Source organism: Eutrigla gurnardus, assembly GCF_963514095.1.
Source record: "Eutrigla gurnardus genome assembly, chromosome: 16".
NCBI lineage: Eukaryota > Metazoa > Chordata > Actinopteri > Perciformes > Triglidae > Eutrigla > Eutrigla gurnardus.
This window is the reverse complement of record NC_139927.1, coordinates 2,351,338-2,366,674: the sequence shown is the minus strand read 5'-3', so window position 1 is coordinate 2,366,674 and position 15,337 is coordinate 2,351,338. Positions and strand designations below refer to the sequence as shown.

The 15,337-nt window shown below is 54.5% G+C and overlaps 1 protein-coding gene across 2 annotated transcripts in view; it reads right to left on the bottom strand.

Annotated features, from left to right (window-relative positions):
* Nucleotides 1-7: 7 nt before the first annotated feature.
* The window catches only part of LOC311027267 (kinesin-like protein KIF13B), a 21,487-nt gene continuing 6,157 nt past the window's right edge, over nt 8-15,337 (bottom strand). For both annotated transcript variants that reach the window (XM_084031200.1, XM_084031199.1), the window contains exons 6-41: nt 14,907-14,999; nt 14,600-14,780; nt 14,228-14,315; nt 14,017-14,151; nt 13,160-13,272; nt 12,956-13,067; nt 12,655-12,867; nt 12,470-12,580; nt 12,250-12,384; nt 12,011-12,141; nt 11,551-11,637; nt 11,269-11,456; nt 10,616-10,826; nt 10,377-10,539; nt 10,143-10,289; nt 9,760-9,909; nt 9,587-9,685; nt 9,107-9,280; nt 7,918-8,075; nt 7,708-7,840; nt 7,226-7,360; nt 7,117-7,140; nt 6,940-7,039; nt 6,188-6,314; nt 6,052-6,107; nt 5,845-5,963; nt 5,585-5,761; nt 5,414-5,506; nt 5,175-5,327; nt 5,016-5,093; nt 4,723-4,779; nt 4,344-4,443; nt 4,063-4,175; nt 3,171-3,236; nt 1,389-2,757; nt 8-970 (exon numbers count right to left, since the gene is read on the bottom strand). In XM_084031200.1, coding sequence (XP_083887326.1) covers nt 714-970; nt 1,389-2,757; nt 3,171-3,236; nt 4,063-4,175; nt 4,344-4,443; nt 4,723-4,779; nt 5,016-5,093; nt 5,175-5,327; nt 5,414-5,506; nt 5,585-5,761; nt 5,845-5,963; nt 6,052-6,107; nt 6,188-6,314; nt 6,940-7,039; nt 7,117-7,140; nt 7,226-7,360; nt 7,708-7,840; nt 7,918-8,075; nt 9,107-9,280; nt 9,587-9,685; nt 9,760-9,909; nt 10,143-10,289; nt 10,377-10,539; nt 10,616-10,826; nt 11,269-11,456; nt 11,551-11,637; nt 12,011-12,141; nt 12,250-12,384; nt 12,470-12,580; nt 12,655-12,867; nt 12,956-13,067; nt 13,160-13,272; nt 14,017-14,151; nt 14,228-14,315; nt 14,600-14,780; nt 14,907-14,999 — 5,846 coding nt within the window. In that variant the 3' untranslated portion in view covers nt 8-713. The remainder of the gene's footprint in view (nt 971-1,388; nt 2,758-3,170; nt 3,237-4,062; nt 4,176-4,343; nt 4,444-4,722; nt 4,780-5,015; nt 5,094-5,174; nt 5,328-5,413; nt 5,507-5,584; nt 5,762-5,844; nt 5,964-6,051; nt 6,108-6,187; nt 6,315-6,939; nt 7,040-7,116; nt 7,141-7,225; nt 7,361-7,707; nt 7,841-7,917; nt 8,076-9,106; nt 9,281-9,586; nt 9,686-9,759; nt 9,910-10,142; nt 10,290-10,376; nt 10,540-10,615; nt 10,827-11,268; nt 11,457-11,550; nt 11,638-12,010; nt 12,142-12,249; nt 12,385-12,469; nt 12,581-12,654; nt 12,868-12,955; nt 13,068-13,159; nt 13,273-14,016; nt 14,152-14,227; nt 14,316-14,599; nt 14,781-14,906; nt 15,000-15,337) is intronic.

Below are 15,337 nucleotides of genomic sequence, written 5' to 3'. Positions count from 1 at the left end.
ACACACATCAAGAGCAGACATTTATTTAATGTAAAAAGTTGATTTTGCTTTTTCATCAATATCAAATCTTCATCTTTTAAATAAATAAGCATTCAGGCGTCATATAAAATATCTTATTTACCAAGACAAGAATTAATACCAACAAAAAATCCAAAAAAAGTTTCCCCTTGTACACAGATTAGATCAAAACAACCAAACATCCTGTATATTTAAAATTAAGTCACTAGCAATCATAACATACTCAGATTAAAAACACCATTTCAGTAGAATTCATTAGAAAATGTTTTCTAAAACACATTCAGGAGTTAAAATCCAGTCAGTTTAAGAGACGCGGAGAATCATGAAGGCACGTCGTCGTATTGATTCAGGCACAAGAATAAACCGGAGGTATTAACAGATCCGACACGCGGCTGCGTTAACGTTAAAACAGGAAATCAGCACATGGAGATCGTTGATAAACATTTAGATTCCTTTGATTGTAATCCGTCGTATTAATACATCGATTCAACCATTCAAATGAAATGATTTACAGAGGAGCGAGCTTGTTACTACATTCATGTTTTCTGATGAAACCAGATTGTTCTTGACTTTAGTAGGAGAGGTGTGATGCAGTCGGGGGGCGTCGCCCAAACTTACAGTGAAGGACCCGGTCCAGTGGAGTCCGTGGTGGATCAGATCAAAGCTGACCCCCCGTCATCACGTTGTCCAACAGTTCAAGTGTTCCATGACTTGCGGTTCTCTCGTCTCCGGCTCGCTGCCGTTCCCGCCCCGCCACCGCCTTCGCCTTTGGCCAGAGCGGTGAGGGCGGCCAGGTTCGGGCTGGATCCAGACAGGTTGGTGCTGCGGCGCTTCTGCTGTTGGCGGCGGCGCTTACCGCCGGCCCGGCTCACCCGGTCCGGTCTAACCAGCACGCCATAACCGGGGTTACAGTGGAAGTAGTGCTTGCCGCCCACCGATCCGTCGTTCTTCCCTGGCGAAGAGACGAAGGTTTGAACAATATTATAATAAAGTCAACAAAATACAGGAAGGTGCACCTGAAATGTTAACGAGACCGGAGTCAGGTGGGTTTAAGCCCCGCCTACTCTCTAGAAACTATCAGCTTTTTAAGGCAACAAAGATGGAAACACTGAGTCTTCATCTTTGTGAGCTCAGCTTCTTGTTCCACAACAGAGACACTGACCTCTGGTGGTTTCTGCTGGTCACTACAACACACCACGTCTATACAACATCATAGAAAGAGCAGTGTCTGGATTTATGAAGACCTGGTCTACTGTGATACCACCCGGGCCTAATGAGAACTACACTGACTACATTTGCCTTAAAAAGTCCTGCGACGTGACGAATGCATGAAGGTCCGTTGCAACAGGACTGGGTTCGGTTCTGCTCACCTGCCGGGACCTCCAGCTCCACTCCCACCCAGGTGCCTTCTGCAAAATCTGTGGGTCCGACGTAGCGCACCGTTCCACTCTTGTTGCTCCCCATGGTCACAAACTCGCCTTCTTTCAACCAGTCGGGGAGGACCGCCGCCGGATCTCCTTCCTCTGAGTCGGAGATTATCTCCAGGCTCTCCATTGGCACGACGAGGTTGAGTCCTGCTCCGACGCTAGTGACCCGGTCCACCTGCGCAGGCTGGTCCTCCTCCTCACCCACCATACGCTGAAAGGACTTGAGGTCTGAAGACTTCACTTTCTGGATCTTGAAGGGGTTTGCCGCAGAGGCGTCAGGTTTGAAAGAGTTAACGCTGGGCAGAAATGGAGCTGGGTCTGAGGGGGCCATGAGGTCTGAGGGGACCATGGGGTCTGAGGGGGCCTTAATGGACTCATCAGCAGGCGTTTCTTGCTGGACTTCCTGGATGGTCGGCACTGAGATGCCATATGGGTTTGAGGCCTCAAAGGCGACTTGTTCTTTGGATGAAGCTAGAAGAGTTCCAGATGGGGCTGGAGCTGGAACCAAGACCTCGGACACAACTGGGACCAGGTTCGGAGTTGGAACCAAGACCTCAGACACAACTTGGACCAGGTCTGGAGTTGGAACCAAGACCTCAGACACAACTTGGACCAGGTCTGGAGCTGGATCTTGAGCACTGCTGATGGTTGTTTGGTCTTGTTCAGAGGTGATCGTTTCAGTCCGACTTGGACCTTTGGTTTCGGTGTCACCTGTGGCAGCGAGCTCAAGTTCTTCCCTCAGAGCGGGTTCTGGTCTCAAGTGGTTCGTTATTCTGGGTTCATCCTCTTTTAACAATGAATCTTTAAGTGGCTCTGAATCCTCTAATTGTTCTGATCCAACATTTGCTGAGTCTTCCTTTTGTTTTGTCTGGCATCGTAAGTTAACTGGATCAGGGTCTTCTTGCTCCTTCAACTGGACTGACGGAGACTGATTTGGTTCTGGACTCAGGTTTGGATCTGATGGCGGGTCGGTACTCTCTTCGTCTTCCTCATCGTCCAAAACCGGCGAGGCCTCTCGAGGCTCCGATTCGTCCGCCGGGAAACATTCAGGGTAGGTTTCGGATCGCGTCACGTCCTCGTCGTCCAACGCCGCCTCAAAGCCGTTGGTTCTGCCGGCGGTTGACGGAGGCAGATCCCAGCTCAGTTTGTAGACGTCGGACAGCGTTGCTGTAGATATGCTGGTCGACATGTATCCGCTGGAGGCCTCGCTGGTCGGGCTGGGGGCGGAGTCCTCCGTCTCCGGAATGATCGGCGGCGGGAGGGGCACGGATCTGAAGGTCTCTGCGGGAGGAATGATTTCCTCAATGGGAACCTGAGAGGGAAACCATGGCAACCAGGGTATTAGTGACTGTTGAGAATGTTACTTCTCATTTGTGTTTATTTGCATATCTGGTGCTAGAGAGGAGGCGGGGCTTAACTCCACATAGACACCAACCAGACTACGGTGCACATAAAAACGTCCAATCTAACCCTGTTCTTCTATGGTTCTGCTGAAAATGTAGATGAGAGCCGTGAGAGTGAAGCAAAACAAGACAAGCCTTTAGACCCGTTAATAATATAATATCAGATCTACAACAACACACATAACAGCGAGTCTCATCAAATTCTATTTGTTGCTCTCATTTGTTTTGAATCGGCACCCAAGTATCATGATTAAAGTGTCGTCCGACATTCTTGTGAGACGGTTTTAAATACCCAGAATCCCCTCTGGTGTGGGGAACTTACCAGCTGCTGGTGTTTGCTGATGTCCTCCTCCACGCTGGCCGACTGCACCACGATGCGAGGCAAACTCTGAGACAGGAAGAGCAATTAAACCTTAAAGACGAAGCTACGTAATGACGTCATCAGCAGTGCGCCGCCGCTTCAGCCGGAGGTCAGAGGTCAACATTAACCTGCTCGTTATGATGCATGCAGTGATGAGGAGCTGCTGGGAGGGTGAGACAGGAACGTTTAGCTAAATCAAATTCAGGATTTATTGCATCAAAATGTTTTCCTTTGTGTTTTAAATTGTATTTATTTGTAAACAGATCGGCCTGATCAATACTCAGACATGGAACATTTGATTTCTGTTGGTTTTATCCGATTCGCCTCAACAGACGGTAATATTTCAAACCTCTGGTCTCGTGTTCCTGAGTCTGTAAAACATCTGCATCTGAGCGTTGGGGGGGGGGGGGCAGAGCAGTGAGACAGGTCGACAACAGTGAGACAGGTTGATGACTGACTGGTCGGCGTGCTGGTTTTCCCGCTGTGTGTGTGGTGGAGACGGAGCAGTGAGACAGTGGCGAAGCTACGAGAGAAAAGTTCGGCCTCCAAACCTTCAAAAACATGATTTATGTGTTTCTGATGAAGTTTATCAGCTCCATCATCACCAACGTGTGAAAACCTACACTTTATCTGTTTATTCTTTGTGTTTCCATCTACATGCGCTCTGTTTCCATGACAACAAGGGGAACGGGACCAGCTGCCGACGAGCTGAGGGGATGTTTAGATCGGTGCTTCAGTGACGCACAAACTTTAAATCCCCGGCATGAAGACGGCCTGCAGAGACCGGCTCAGACCCAGACCAGACCGGGCTCAGACCCAGCTCAGACCCGGATCAGACCCGGACCGACTGTACCTGCTGATGATGGACGGCCGGCGGGTCCCGCCCATCTTCCTTCCCGACAGGAAGCAGCGACTTCAGCAGCGTGGGGGCGGCCTTCACCGGCGGGAGGAGAGACGCAGCGAGGCCTGGATGAAGAGGAGGAAGAGGAGGAGGAGGAAGGAGCAGAGATGGAGAACAAGGTCAGACATAAGAGGACGGATGTATTTGAACACCGGCTGAAGAAGAAACAGCTGAGGACGTCAAAGACAATCAGAGAATCCACGAGACAAAGACAAAGGTCTCGCCAGGCGTACCGGTCTCTGGGTTCAGGTTCAGGTTCTGGGCTGTGGAGCTGGACAGGGTACGTCTGGATGGAGGAGGCACACAAGTCAGGTCCTGGTGGCTCTCCCAGCCCTGCAGCAAGAGGGTGAGACACATGGGGGTGAGACACATGGGGTGATGTAATCAGGGATCTGTGACCGTTAGCAGCATCTAGTGGAGACAGAAAGAACTGCAACAACACTGACAGACATTACTTCAACCATGGATTCTTTACTGTTGAACAGTTTCATCTGCCGTTTACCTTCAGCTTCCTTTATTAGACATGAAACGTTCATTAAACGTGAAACGTTCATCTAGACATGAAACATTAATGAGACCAGGAGGAGGTGATGATGATGACGAGGTTTCTACCTTGAAGTCCTGGAGTCTGTGAGGAGACGAGTAGAGATCCAGACTGCTGGCTGACAGCTGGTTCAGGGTTAGAGTGAGACAGGCAGAGAGACAGGTTATTGACAGTGAGTCAGATTAATGACAATGAGACGGGTAAACACCAGTGAGACAGGTTGACGACGTAGAAACAAAGTCTCAGAATACAAAGAAACCTAAAATGATGAACTTGAATTAGTAAAACCTGTCTGTCTGTCGGTCTGTCTGCCTGCCTGTCTCGCCCTCATTAAGTGAACGTCTTGGTTAAACAAACTCACCCGGTTGATGTTCGGAGAGCTCAGACAACGTCGGGACGGTTTCCCTCTGACGGACAGCTGTTCCCTCACAGACACCTCCTACACACACACACACACACAGATGCTGCAGTGAGGTGACCTCTGACCCCTAAGTGATGCTGCAGGGAGGTGACCTCTGACCTGTCTCAGCCGGTCCAGAGTGAGGACGTTCTCCACCGCCAGGACACTGCGCAGGTATTTCTCGATGGCTGCCTCGCTGTCGGCCGACTGCTCGTCGTCGGCGCTGGCGGCGAGCCGGGCCAACATCTCCCGGTCCTCTGGGCCGTTGATGTCCTGCAGGGACCAAGGAGACGCCGTTGACTGATGATGTCATAACCTTACTGGTTACTTACTAGCTCCCGTCAGTTTCTGGTCCTCACCCCGGGGATGTTGGAGACGACCTCGAAGGTGACCCCACAGCCGGGGACGGTGCTGCGCTGAGACATCCTCTTCAGGAGGCTCTGAGCGAACCCCTGCACACAAACACACACTCATCACCCACCAGCTAAGTCTGCCCCCCGTCCCAGCATGCCTCGGTAGGCCACACCCACCTGCCTCCCGGCCACGTTGACGCAGATGCGTTTCCGGAGCAGCAGCTGCATGTGGGCCGGGTGGCTCAGCTGCACCATGGTGCTGACGGTCAGGTAGACCCGCTGGTCGGCCGCCGCCACGCGGCTCAGCTGGGGGCAGTCGTGGACCGTGGAGTCCCAGGAGGCCTCCACCTTCACCTGGGAGGGCACAAACACCAGCATGATCCCTCCACCTCTTATCTACATCCTAGAGGGGGGTGGGGAGGGGGGGGGCACCTTACCTCGGGGTCGTAGCGCTTCACTATGTGAAGGTCAAAGAAGTCGTCCTCCTCCTCGCCGCTGAGCAGCGCGTCCAGCCCGCCGGCCAACGGCGCCGAGAGACTGGACTGGAAGTCATCAGCTGGAGGGCAAGACAGGAGAGTGAGACAGGAGCGTGAGACAGGCAGCAGGTTGTTCAGACGGAGAGACAACAGCGTGGAGGGACGTACCGCTGAGATCCAGAAACAGGACGGGGATGTGTGTCTCCATTCCAGGGACGGGAACCCTGAGAAACGGCACAGTCGGCTAATTAATGCTAACGTAAAAAATAAAAATAAAAATAAATACACTGGAACAGTTACTCACCTCTCCACTGGCGCTCCAGGGATACCGCTGCCGGCCGACGGCACCAGGACGGCGTTGCGTTCTTCAGTGAGCGTCAGGCGACACTCCAGCAGCTGAGACTCCCTCTCTACGTCGTCCTCAGACTTATCTACAACCACACACACGGAGGGAAAGACCTCAGACTCATCTACAACCACACACACGGAGGGAAGGACCTCAGACTCATCTACAACCACACACACGGAGGGAAAGACCTCAGACTTATCTACAACCACACACACGGAGGGAAGGACCTCAGACTCATCTACAACCACACACACGGAGGGAAGGACCTCAGACTCATCTACAACCACACACACGGAGGGAAAGACCTCAGACTCATCTACAACCACACACACGGAGGGAAGGACCTCAGACTCATCTACAACCACACACACGGAGGGAAGGACCTCAGACTCATCTACAACCACACACACGGAGGGAAGGACCTCAGACTCATCTACAACCACACACACGGAGGGAAGGACCTCAGACTCATCTACAACCACACACACGGAGGGAAAGACCTCAGACTCATCTACAACCACACACACGGAGGGAAAGACCTCAGACTCATCTACAACCACACACACGGAGGGAAAGACCTCAGACTTATCTACAACCACACACACGGAGGGAAAGACCTCAGACTTATCTACAACCACACACACGGAGGGAAAGACCTCAGACTTATCTACAACCACACACACGGAGGGAAAGGATCCATAGTGTACCTGGTTTGGAGAAGATCTTCTGGAGCTGCTGGTCCAGGTACTCCTGTCTCTGGGTCAGGGTCACCAGCCACTGGTCCCTCATCCGCTCCAGGTCCACTTCCTGTTGTACACAGAACATGCTTTATTTCCTCTGAAAAAGCGAACTATCGTACACCTCCGTCTTTATAACCGACTTACTTGGTAGCTGTCCATGTCTTCATCCTGAGAAACAGAACAGAAGATAAAAGGTCAGAAAAACTCTTAAAAACATTATTATGGAAGATTCCCATAATGCCGTCCTCCTCACCCACTGCGATGCCTTGGAGACGTGTTGGACCTTGACGTCCCCGATGGACACCGACAGGACGGAGGCCGTGATGAGGGGCATGGTGCCGGAGTCCGGGACCGGACGGACCTCCACCTGGACTCGGCGAGACTGACCCTGCACACAGATTCACACCAGGAGAGGATGCTAATGTTGCTCTGTGATTGGACGACGCGGCGGGACAGAGAGTTTCCTCAGATAATAGTGACAGACAGGAAACGGAGCCTTCCTTCCTTCTGGCTGCTAGTGGGCGGGGCTTATCCATTAACCCAGGTCTCCAGGGCAGGTAAAGAGGCGGGGCATGAGATGACCGGAGACTCGGCCTCCCCCCCCCCCCCCCCCCGACTAACCTGCTTGAAGGTAAGCCCCACCCACCCACTGCCTGCTGGCCTTCTCTCTCTCCCATACGATGCACACTTGTGTTTGACTCCGCCCCCTGTCATCCTGCCGACCAATGAGCTGACCTGTCGGAGCTGGAAGACGCCCCCCGTCCGTACGTCTCTAGCAGGAAGGACCTCCACGGCCGTGAACTCTCCCGCCTCGTTCAGCTCCATCAGCTGCACCCAGAGCTCCAGCCGGCGGGTCACCTCGCTCCACCTGCAGGGCGGACCGGACCACGTGTGAGGGGGGGGGTTTGGTTGTGTGCGTCTGGTTGTGTGCGTGTGTTGCGTCACCTCTCTCTGAGGGTCCGGGTCTTGGCCTGGATCACGCCGAGGTCCCACAGCGCCAGGTTCCTGCGATGGTTGGCCTGCTTGTGTCCATACACCTCGATGGCCACCGCCCCCTCCACCAGGAACTCCACCAGGTCCTCCGAGACCGCCACCGAGAACTCCTGGGGGGTCAGGAAGTAATGACTCGCTGTTGTGTGTGTGTGTGTTTGTGTGCGTACCTGTGTGTGTGCGTACCTGTGTGTGTGTGAATGTGTGTGTGTGTTTGTGTGCGTACCTGTGTGTGTGTATGCCTGTGTGCGTACCTGTGTGTGAGTGCCCGTGTGTGTACCTGTGTGTGTGTATGCCTGTGTGTGTACCTGTGTGTGTGTTTGTGTGCGTACCTGTGTGTGTGTATGCCTGTGTGTGTACCTGTGTGTGTGTGTGTGTACCTTAGTGTGTGTGTACCTGCGTGTGTGTGTTTGTGTGCGTACCTGTGTGTGTGTGTACCTGTGTGTGAGTGCCCGTGTGTGTACCTGTGTGTGTGTATGCCTGTGTGTGTGTGTGTGTGTGTGTGCGTACCTGTGTGTGTGTGTACCTGTGTGTATGTTTACATGTGTGTGTGTGTGTGTGTACCTGTGTGTGTGTGTGTGTGTGTGAATGTTAGTGTGTGTGTGTGAATGTGTGTGTACCTGAGTGTGTGTGTGTGTGTACCTGTGTGTGTGTGTGTACCTGTGTGTATGTTTACATGTGTGTGTGAGAGTGTACCTGTGTGTGTGTGTGTGTGTGAATGTGTGTGTACCTGAGTGTGTGTGTGTGTGTGTGTGTGAATGTGTGTGTACCTGAGTGTGTGTGTGTACCTGTGTGTGTGTGTTTGTGTGCGTACCTGTGTGTGTGTGTACCTGCGTGTGTGTGTACCTGCGTGTGTGTGTTTGTGTGTGTACCTGTGTGTGTGTGTGTGTGTAAATGTGTGTGCGTGTACCTGTGTGAATGTGTGTGTGTGTGTGAATGCGTGTGTGTGTGTGTGTGAATGTGTGTGTACCTGAGTGTGTGTGTGTACCTGTGTGTGTGTTTGTGTGCGTACCTGTGTGTGTGTGTACCTGCGTGTGTGTGTTTGTGTGTGTACCTGTGTGTGTATATGTGTGTGCGTGTACCTGTGTGAATGTGTGTGTGTGTGAATGCGTGTGTGTGTGAATGTGTGTGTGTGTGTGTGTACCTTGGTGCTGTCGAACACCACGGTGCACTGCGGGTCCCTGGAAGTGGAGGCGGAGCTGGACGGCTGCATCTCCGGGGCGATGAACACAGACTCCTCCTCCCCCCAGAAGTGATACTGACAGAAGACGAAGTTGGACAGGTGGCGAGGAAGACCGCTGGCCTGGAGGATCTTCACCTGAGGAGGAGGAGGAGAGATGGAGGAGGAGGAGGAGTAAGAAGAGGTCATAATAACCAGAATCACCGCCTCGGAGTTGTGACAAAAACGCAGTGACCTTTGACCTCCAGGTTCTACTCAGTGTAAGGTGGTGGTGACCTTTAATACGCTTTAAAAAGGTTCCTCTAGAACCGAGCTGCTCTCCAACACGGTTGTACATTTGGAGAGACAACCACCCGACGGACGCTCCGGCACGGAGGACGTCACCGAGGTTTCTCTTCCTGGACTCTGACCCAATCACACGTCAGCACACGGCGGCGTTCTCACCACACAGTCCAGACGGTGGTCCTGCTGGAGGTCGGGCGGCCCCGGAGCCTCGGAGCCCTCCGTCCCTCGCCACACCTCCACCTGCAGCCGCCCCGCCACCTGGATGGGCAGCAGACACCCACTTCAGTACCGTACAGACCTCCTCTCACGCTGGGGTCAGAGGTCAGACTCACCTCCCCGTTCTGGTTGATGATGGGGACGGCGTACTGCAGCCGGACGTCGTAGAAGAGGCAGGCCAGGAAGACGTTGGCCACGCCGATCAGACTGTGGTTCTCCTGCTCGTCGAAGAACGGGTCGGCACGCTTGAAGTAGGACCGCATCACCTGGACCGGCAGGGACCGGGGAGAACCGGGTCAGACCAAAACCAGCAAGTAATCCTGAATAATGAATCATAACGCCTCCCGCCCCCCTAGTCCAGACCCCCTAAACAGAGACCAAGACTGCAGGACACCCTGGGAATACAATGTGGAACATGCAGGGTGGATTCCCAGACCAGATCTTTGAGACCAGGACTGTGCTGAGGACTAGGACACAGGAGGCTGAGTAAAACCCTCACGGCGTTGTCCTCGTCGAAGTCCTTCCACTCCTGGTAGAGCTCCCTCATGTCCACCAGCCGGTTCTCCATCTTCTCCAGAGCCCAGATCTGCTTCCCTTTCCCTTTACGGCGAACCTGGATGGCCGGTTCACTCAGGACCGCGTCCCTCTACGGAGACGGGGCCGGGAACAGGTTTTAATCACGTTTAAAAGCATTACTATCCAACCACACTGGGGAACAGCCTGCTGGACTCACCTTCTTGTTGGCGTCCAGGTTGGCGGCGGGGATCTGCAGCGTGACCAGGTACTCCGTCCTCTTGCCCAGCTCCTCGGCGATGAAGCCGGCCTCCTGAGCCAGCAGGTTGGCCCGGACGATCTGCTCCCTGAGGCGCCGCAGGCTGCGAGTCATCATCGCCTCTCTGAAAACACAGCAGGAGTCACAAGGAGACCCCCCTGCCAGCGGGGGTCCGGTCTCACATCCTCCAGCGGGCTCACCTGTCCTCGCTCCAGCGCCGCATGCGTTTCTGGGAGCCGGGTGAGGTCACGGCGGAGGCGGCGTCCTGCAGGCCCGGCAGTTTCTCAGGAGTCAGTCTACGACGGAGCTGCTGCAGCTCCTGCTCGTACATCAGACGCTGGCGCTCCAGAGCACAACGCTTCTCCTCCTCATGCTGCCTCTCCAGGGTCTGCAGCACCGACTGTAAGGGGTCTGAGGGGGAGGGGCCAGGGGAGGGGAGTAGCCAGGGAAGGAGGGAAGAGGTGAAGCCAGAGGAGGGGGAGGGGCCAGGGGAAGGGAGGAGCCAGAGGAGGAGGAGGAGCCCAACGAGGGGCCAGAGGAGATGAAGGAGCCAGAGGAGGAGAGAGGAGGGGGAGGAGGAGGGGGAAGAAGAAAAGCCAGACGAGGGGGAGGAGCCAGGGGAGGGGGAGCAGCCAGGGGAGGGGGAGAAAGAAGCAGAGAGAGGAGGAGGGGGAGGAGCCAGAGGAGAGAATAAACCAGATCCATTACTCCTCATTCGTCCTCCCGGCTGGTCTCTGATCAGTCTACAGTGTTACAAAGTTATTTGTTTTTAAGTTATTAATCACAGGTAAATATCACACATATTTCCAGAGAAGGGCCGAGCCGGTCCCTGTTGCCATGACAACGTACTCACCGTTGCTGCCCATGCCTTTCATCATGACCTCGGCCTGAGCGTACTCGTAGCCGAAGCTCAGCTCGCTGGACGCGTCGCTGCACGCGTCCACGTCCACTTCCAGCCGCTCGGCGCTCAAACACGCCTTCACGCCGCCACCGTCCTCGGCCTCGCCGCCGCCGTGGACCAGCTGCCTCGGCAGGTTGATCCTGCATGGCGAGTGTATGAGAGTCACACAAAGAGGAAGTGTCAGAGAACAGGAAGAGACACAAAGCGTGTTGTTGTTAGAAATCAAACAGAAACCTGAAGAAGTGGTTGTTTCCCCACAGGATGCGGTCGCCATGGTGAAGCTGCACCGGGCTGGTGATGGCGGCGCCGTTCACACAAGTTCTACCGGGACGACAGGAAACACGAGTCAGGGTTGCTCCACCTTCTTCAAAGTCAAAATCAAGCACTTTCCAAGCATTTCAAGGTGCATTTCCATGCTTTTCCAGCCCCTTCCAGCTGTGGTAAACTCCATCTTTGTACCAATCCAATGGTCAGTATTCAGTCTACTTATGATGTCACTTGTTCATCACATTAAATGAGATGTTATTGTCCTCTAAACAACCAACATGATGTTTGGAGACAGCTTTTTACAGAAGGACCACAAATGAAAGGAAAACTAATTCCACTAACAGATCCACAGAAATATAATCACCAACTATTTTCATCATCTGTTCATCATCAAAAGTCATGTTGTTAAGTCCCGCCCCCTCCGTACCGGGCGCTGCGGAGAGGACTGAGCAGCACGCCGGCGCTCTCCGTGATGTCGATGATGCAGTGCTCCGCCTGGATGGCCATCCCACACAGCTGGATGTCCTGGGAGTCGGCCGAGCCCACCCGGGTGTGATCCTGGACACAGAGAGAGACCCAGGTCAGGACACGCCCCCCCAGACCCGGGTCAGGACACCCCCCCCCACCGGACTGACCCGGGTCAGGGGATGGACGTGGATCCAGTACCTTCAGATAGTAGACCAGCAGCTCGTTGAGGGCGGGGTCGGCGTTCAGGTTGACCAGGAAGCACTTGTCATCCACGACCCGGATCCCAGAGGACTGCAGAGAGATCCCCAGACTCTCCAGCTGCCGCTGACGCTCCTACAGGGATCATAGAGACTCTGATGATGACTCATAGAGACTCTGATGATGACTCATAGAGAATGTGTGTGTGTGTGTGTCTCACCTGTGCGATGGCCTCAGTCTTCCTGAGTTTGTCCTCCCAGGTGACCGTCATCTCCTGGATCAGTTTCTCCGACTCCTCCAGCCGGTCCTTGAGCTCCGGCGCCTTCATCAGCTGCCGGGAGACAGGAAGCTGGCGTTACCGGATGTCTGTGAACGTGTCATTCAACCTTCACCAGTGATCCGAACCTCGGCCTCCGTCAGCTGCTCCTTCAGCTTCTCCACCTCCTCGCGGAGCTCCCGGATGATGCGGGCGTTGGGGTCCTCGTTGACCACGGCGTGGTTGACGATGCTCTTGGCCCGGTCGGCGTAGCGCAGCGTGGACAGCGTCTCGTCGTAGTTGTCGGCGGCGGGGCTGATGGTGGCGACCATGGCGGTGCGACTGTTCCCCCCCAGACTGTCCTGCAGGGGGAGCCAGTTAGTCAGGGGATGATTCATGAGCGTTTCCTGACAGGTACAGCGTTGAAGGTTCCCCGGGTTCCCCGGTTACCTTCAGCAGCCAGGTGAGCACCGAGTCTCTGTAGGGAACAAACTTGCTCCGGTTCTTGCCGGCTCCCTGGTCCGCCAAGGCCGAGATGACCAGACCCAGCGTACTGAGGGACCTGGGGGAGCAACGAGACCACCAGAGACTCACCAGACAGAACAAAAACAGCCAGGAACCCACGTGTCACAGGTCTGATTCCCGCCCACTCACTTGTTGATGTTGCTGCCTTCTTTGAGGCGTTCGCCCGCCGCGCCGGTCTTCGCCGCCCGCTCGCTGCCGGCCAGATCCACCAGACTCAGCTTGCTCACCTTCTCACCGCTCGTCTGCAAACACGTCACGTTGTGTGTGTGTGTGTACCTGGGACTGCAGGTCCATGAGTGTGTGTGTGTGTGTGTGTGTGTGTGTGTGTGTGTACCTGGGACTGCAGGTCCATGAGTGTGTGTGTGTGTGTGTACCTGGGACTGCAGGTCCATGAGTGTGTGTGTGTGTGTGTGTGTGTGTGTGTGTGTACCTGGGACTGCAGGTCCATGAGTGTGTGTGTGTGTGTGTACCTGGGACTGCAGGTCCATGAGTGTGTGTGTGTGTGTGTGTGTGTGTGTGTGTGTGTGTGTGTGTGTGTACCTGGGACTGCAGGTCCATGAGTGTGTGTGTGTGTGTGTGTGTGTGTACCTGGGACTGCAGGTCCATGAGTGTGTGTGTGTGTGTGTGTGTGTGTGTACCTGGGACTGCAGGTCCATGAGTGTGTGTGTGTGTGTGTGTGTGTGTGTGTGTGTGTGTGTACCTGGGACTGCAGGTCCATGAGTGTGTGTGTGTGTGTGTGTGTGTGTGTGTGTGTGTGTGTGTGTGTGTGTGTGTACCTGGGACTGCAGGTCCATGAGTGTGTGTGTGTGTGTGTGTGTGTGTGTGTGTGTGTGTACCTGGGACTGCAGGTCCATGAGTGTGTGTGTGTGTGTGTGTGTGTGTGTGTGTGTGTGTGTGTGTGTGTACCTGGGACTGCAGGTCCATGAGTGTGTGTGTGTGTGTGTGTGTGTGTGTGTGTGTGTGTGTGTGTGTGTGTGTGTGTGTACCTGGGACTGCAGGTCCATGAGTGTGTGTGTGAGGATGATGTTGAAGACGGCGTGGGACCGGCTGCTCTCTTCGTTCATGTTGGTCGCCGCCACCGTGCGAGACTTGTTCCCCTCTGACATCAGAGACTCGATGTCCTGTCAGAGACGAGCATGCGTCATGAAAACAAGCCGTTACCATGGTGACGCACCAGCGGCCCGGCGGCAGTGGTACCTTGTAGCAGGCGACGGCGAGGCGGGACAGACCGTCCACGTACGGACCGAGGACTTTGTGCTCCCGGACCCTCAGCGCCTGGCGGTTCCTGAGGGGGGAGACGTTCGTTATCAGACGGGAGGAATCGAACCACCGAGTCCCTCCGAAACAAAACAACCTCTCAGCACCCTGGGGTGAACTTTCCCAGGAGGCCGAGCAGTTAATGAGTCAACTCAATCCAGATTGATGAGTAGCACCAAAGGTCAGAGGTCAGGTGAACCGTCTCCCAGACTGAAATATGAACATTTATGTATATTTTTCATGCAGAAATAAAACGTGTGAGACCAGACCAGACCAGACCAGACCAGGTCAGGGACCAGGTTCCCCCCTCACCCTTTGGGGTCCAGCAGGTCCCGGACCTTCTCGTTGTAGATCTCCATGAAGGAGACCTCCACGGTGAAGCTCTCCCCGTCCCGCGCCTCCCGGACCGTCCGGCTGAACAGAGAGCTGCAGAGCCGGGGGATCAGACCGGGCTGCTCCGCTGAGCCCATCATGGTGTAAGACTTCCCAGACCCTGGACACACAGCCGGACTTCACTGATCCGGACTACGGGAGGATCATGTAGAGGACTATATAGAGGACTAGGACTACAGAGAGGACTAGGACCATGTAGAGGACCACATAGAGGACTAATAGTTACCCGTCTGTCCGTAAGCGAAGATGCAGGCGTTGTAGCCCAGGAAGGCGTTGTCCAGCAGACTCTCTCCAAGGCACTGGAAGACCACATCCTGACCTGCACAGACCAGCACAGACCAGCAGACCTCAACGTCTCAGACCACCATCGTCATGGAGTTATTTCAGCATCCTTTTCATCTGCTTATTAATCACAGCTAAATACTTGATGATGTCATGATGGACGGACAGGACGGGGTCTGGGTTCCTGGTGGATCTGGGACTGCAACATGTACAAAGCAGCACTAGTGCTGATTCCAGCCCTGATGGAGGAGGGTCTACGCGGAGGGAAGCCCCTCCCCTCTCTGATGCCAAGCCCCACCCCCTCTCTGTTGTGAAGCCCCGCCCCCTCTGATGCTAAGCCCCGCTCCTCCCTGCTGCTAAGCCCCACCCCCACCT